Source organism: Labrus bergylta, chromosome 2, assembly GCF_963930695.1.
Source record: "Labrus bergylta chromosome 2, fLabBer1.1, whole genome shotgun sequence".
In the NCBI taxonomy this organism is placed as follows: Eukaryota; Metazoa; Chordata; class Actinopteri; order Labriformes; family Labridae; genus Labrus; species Labrus bergylta.
The window spans coordinates 24,127,806-24,132,974 of NC_089196.1; the positions used below are offsets into that span (position 1 = coordinate 24,127,806).

The following is a 5,169-nucleotide window of genomic DNA, read 5'->3' on the forward strand; positions in this document are numbered from 1 at the left end:
TCTGTTTGTGTGTGTCTGATACGTTAGTTTTTTAACATATTACTAATATCCAAAAGGCTTTTAAAATCCTTTCGCTTAACCTTAACCCAAAGTGTCAGCCTTCTCGCCTTGTTAGTGCTAATGGGGGTCATGAGATGATGTCACGGAGCTTTTAAACCTTAATATGAAAAAAAAGAGTGTGAAAAACTTTATGCTTTTATAATGAACTTCCGCTTTATGATGACAACATATGATGACCTTTCAAAGGCCTTGCTTGTTCTGAAATAATAGTGGGAGCATTAAATTACAGCTGCATTATAAACTGAACACTTTTACACACGCGTGTCTCAGTTATTATTTTTCTACACACACACACACACACACACACACACACACACACACACACACACACACACACACACACACACACTGTGTTTACATGTGACTTAACAACAACAACAAAACTGTTCAAATAAAATCCCCAGATTTAACTCTACATTACAGTATGAACAAAATGAAAAACAAAGTGCATTACGATTGAAAGATAAATTATAAGACCTCGTTGAAGTGGCCTCTTTTTTTGGGTGGGGGGGGGCAAAGTGTACCTTCAAGCAAATTTCATTACACTGAGTACTAATGAGGTGCGTTATTCTCAGCAAGTATGCACACAAAAAAGCGTTTCTAAAAATGAACAGCGACAAGAAAAACAAGAAAAGGCAAGTATGTAAAAGCATTAAGCAACAATCTGGAGTTGATGTAATAAAAGGGAGAGGGAGGTAGACGGTGCTTCAAAATAGCTGCTGGAATGAAGAAATAATTTGTGTTTAAGTGGAAAGTCAGAGGGGGAAAAAAACACTAGTTCAAAAGTTTTTTGAAAAAAAGTCAAGATTGCAATTGACAGATGCTGAAAAGGAGAATTGTGAAAATAGAAAACTGCAGCACAGAAAAGGAAAGCATTAACTGATCTCAGTGAGGATAACATGAACAATCAGGACATGTTTGACAAAATAACAGCATTTGAACAAACATTCATCTTTAGCAAAAAGGCTGAACTAGCTGATACCAACTTTGACTTATTTGTAATTCTATGTGTTTCAATGCATCAGTTTCACCTTTTTTTAATTACAATTTGAATTATCAGCAAGTGGATGAGGTGAGAATTATGGTCAGAATACCTGCTAGTAAAATAATGATTTAGGATTGCAGCCCTGAATAAAAAAATATGTGCCACACTGATTTGAGTCCATATCTTCTGGATGTAAGTACTGGAAGATTGACGAGCTTCATAAAACTCCTATAATGAAGAAAGTGCAGAAATACTGAGTGAGGATGGACAATCCTTAAAGTTGTGATTTTTATATCTAGAATCTTCTCTTAGAGAAGACTTACGTATTGCAAATAATAATTTACAAAACATTTATCATTTACAATATAATTTTTTCTGAAGCCTACAAGTGTGTTGAAATAACTTATTATCCAATATCAGAACATTTAGCGACATGTGTCTACTGCTTTACAACATATTTTCTGCAGCTACAGAAAGCAGCCCCAGTCAGATTGAAACAGTTTTCACTGAATGACTGTGGCGCGGGAGTATTTGCACGCTTCTTATAAAAAGGAAACTTTTCTGAGATGACAAATTTGCGTGTAATCCAAAGAGGGAAACAACAACTAAGTGTTCACCACACGATTATACTGCACTATGCATTAGTCATGGACCTAGCTCATAAGGAGTTTATAAGTGATTCAGTTCTTACAATGAGAGTTACAAATTCCAGGGATTACTCATGGATCACTTTCACCACTGTATTCATTTACCATATTGCCCATACCCTTGTGAATCAAATTTCACACTATTTCCACAATGACTGAACAAAGTGGCCGAACTATGGAAGGATAGCTTTTCTGTCTGCAACACTTGAATCACAAAGAATGGGAGTGAGACAAAATGCTTAAATGTGCCCACATAGTTAGATTTAGTCATCAGTTGAGGTAGCTGGGTGCTGAAACAGAACACAGGACGGTGAAGCTTCAAGTTCAAGACTTCATTATTTTAATGCGCCTCCCTCTATTTTTCTGAGGTTTAAAATGTTCACTTTTAAAGAAGTCAGTCAGTAGATGATCAAGCTCAGACTGAACTGAGAACTTTCTCTCAATCAGAGTTCAGTTAGATGCATTTCTCCTCCTCTGTGTCATTGGTCAATGACACCTGAAGGGCTGGATCTTTTGGGCATTGCAGGGCTGAAAGGTCCCTGATTACATTAGTTTTTTCTCTATTGTCAGTCTCAACACTCCCATGCTCAGATGAATAAGAAGTATGAGAGTTTCTTACTGATGAAGGTCTTGACCCAGACAATCTGTTTGCTTCTTGACAGCTTCCAGCGTATACCTCACTTCCCTCTGGCAGGTAGAGGAAGGTCTGGGAGGTGCTGGATGCGTCTCGCAGATCGTGGGAAACAAGAGAGTGTGAGTCCCGGTTTGAGATGACCGAGGGAAGTTGCTGAGCGTCTATACAGGGGAAGTTTCTCTGTCCCTGTTGTCCTCGTGCTCCCATCTTGCAAAATAAGCACTTGATTTTCTCGATGAGCTTGAGCAGAACAGCCTTGCGGAGGAGGATGTAGATCCAGGGGTCAAGGATTGGGTTGAAGGAGGCAAAGCGTATCGCTCGTAGATCGGGGTTTTTTTCCAATCGCAGCTCCACTGGAGTCTTATACAGCTGGTTCAAAAACACCTGAGCCTGCATAAGAGAGGATGATACAGGCTGAGTGGAAATATCTTTGTTCCATATTCTGGTTTCATTTAAGTTTTGTTTTTTGAGCGAAAGACTATAGTCACCAAAAAACATATTTTTTTAAAAAGCAGCAAAAGAGAAAATTAATCTCAATTAACTTAATCAAAGTCTTAGAGTTTGATTAATTTGCATGAGTACATGTCTACAACTAAATGTATTTATGTGTAAAATAGAAAAACGTTAATGATGGATTGAAAATGGAAAGGCAAAATTACCAGAAGAATAGTGGTAAATAAATAATTGGAAACTTCTTAAGTAAAACAAATGCTTGTTTACTTCCTTATCATACACACGATAATACTTTATGTGGTCAAATAACTGCAATTGGCAGGTAAAAAAAAAAAAGCCGTGCGTAAAACGTGCGTAATATAGAAACTGCCAAAACAGAGCAAAGAAAACCCCAAACTTACAACAAGTGGGATGGAGCAGATAAGCACAACTGCTGACGTGCCTATAAGCAAAATGACCATCTGAATCTCTGCACCGGCCAGGCGTCCGAAGCTGCGTCCTCTCCTCCGCGGGTCCTCGTTGCGCCCCAGGTCGGTTCCCAGCGATGTTCTGCGCACGTAACGCCGGTGCATCCGGATCAAAGCCCCACACACCAGAACGTTACAGATGACAGTGATGAGAGTAAGGAGAGAGCTGAAACCTGCATACATGTAGGAGTATGCTGCGTCGCTGGTCTTGTTGCTCCTCCATTCTAAGAAGCACCACGTTTGCGGGTATTGTTTCTTCACCTGTCCGAAGCCGACGATGGGCAGGGCGCAGAAGAGCGCGTTGGAGACGTAGATCGCCAGTAGAGTCAAACCCGCTAGTTTCTGGTCCACATAGTCATTGTAGAAGTAAGCATGGTTTATGGCGATGTACCTCTCCACTGACATGGCACAGATGATACTGAGCCCCGCCAGAGAGAAGAAAAGCATGGTGAATCCAAAGTACTGGCACAGCGGGTCCTCTCCGGGCCATGATCCTTTCACATAAATGGCAATGGTGACCGGACTGGCCAGCAGTGTGCCCAGCAGGTCCGTGACAGCCAGACCACACACCAGCGTGTAAAACGTGGTTTCTTTCTGTTCTTTGCGAGATTTACAAAGAACCACTATGGCAATGACGTTCCCAACCACACCGAAAATGAACATAATAGACGGGATGGTGGGGACCATGGTCCTCCCTGTCACCGTATGATTATTCATCATGTCCTAAGTGACTTCAAGAGGTGTGAAAAAAAACTTGTTTTATCGCCAGTATTTCCAGCCCAGAGAGGGAAACTTATTTACACTTGCAAAGAGCCTGGGCAACATTGTCAAAATCAGAATAAAAGGTCTGCACTTTATCCTTAAACGAACGCCTATTTAAAAAAAAAAAAAAAAAAAAAAAAAAACGACCAACCCTGCTCAGAGGATCATGTTGTCTGCTGCTGTGGTCACCACCGGTTCAGAGACGTGCCAGTAATAAATCCTAGCTAGTTTTTCAAGACAGTAGCATGCTTCTCTCACCAGGACAGCAAGGTAAAATCAGGCAACAGACAGCAGTGACTTCATTGAAATAAAGCTCTGCCTTCAAGCTCCCTGTAGGATTCAGTCCCTCCCCCAAGTCTGCAGACCACAGCACTCATCAGCTGTTCAGTCTGATGAAGGAAAGGTCTGGGACGAAATACACTCACAGGAAATTTTGGACAATGTAGTTTAACATTATATAAAAAAACAACAACATCAACAAAGACCCTCAAAAATCTTGATGTTAACTTCTGCTTTATTTGATACCACAGCATGCAGCAAGAAGAAGAATAAAACAAGAGACACTTCAAATAATATTCACAATAATCTAAGCACACATTGTGATAACCATCACAAGATTTAAAAAAGTCATAATAAAATATTTTTAAAAAGATTATTTGGCATGATCATACGGAACACATGCTAGATTTAAATTTGATCTGTATGAAAATAAACGCTCCTGTGTAATACCACAACATGCTCTAACGTGATAAGAAATTTATAGCTCAGCAAAATCTAATCAATTGTTTCTCAGTCTACTGATGATCAGCTCACCAAGTGTCATGTAGGTTTATCCAAAAACCTGTCAGGTATCCTGTGGAAGAAGTCTCTGGTAATCAGGACAAGCATTACTTATAAATAAAGTACTTATAAATGAAATACAGTGTGAAAATCAAATTGAGACCCAAGAAACTGTTTCTATGGTCCTGTTATCAGAGCACTTTATCAGAACATTGTAATTCAGTCCACATTTTGTTTTGATAGATGGCCACAGTACAATTTGTTTTGTGTCTGTTATTTATCTCAGAGTAAACAAACAGAGTGTCCTGCTGATAGACGCTGGTGACACAAGTGTCCCCTGACTTGATAGCAGGTCTTGTGACTTATTTATTTACTTACTGT

General features: G+C 39.7%; 1 protein-coding gene across 1 annotated transcript; it reads right to left on the reverse strand.

The window, feature by feature from the left end:
- Positions 1-351: 351 nt before the first annotated feature.
- On the reverse strand, positions 352-4,491 carry ptger4a (prostaglandin E receptor 4 (subtype EP4) a). Its single transcript, XM_020630521.3, has 2 exons — positions 3,181-4,491; positions 352-2,716 (listed from the first exon to the last, which is right to left on the reverse strand). The coding sequence occupies exons 1-2, from the start codon at positions 3,964-3,966 to the stop codon at positions 2,147-2,149; spliced, it is 1,356 nt and encodes a 451-aa protein (XP_020486177.2). The 5' UTR covers positions 3,967-4,491; the 3' UTR covers positions 352-2,146.
- Between the last annotated feature and the right edge of the window lie 678 nt (positions 4,492-5,169).

Bases quoted from the DNA above. Each gene is read 5' to 3' on its own strand.
- ptger4a (XM_020630521.3), bottom strand. From the start codon at position 3,966: ATGATGAATAATCATACGGTGACAGGGAGGACCATGGTCCCCACCATC. The intron at 2,717-3,180 runs GTAAGTTTGGGG...TCTCTTATGCAG, and splicing joins TCTGCTCCATCCCACTTGTT to GCTCAGGTGTTTTTGAACCA.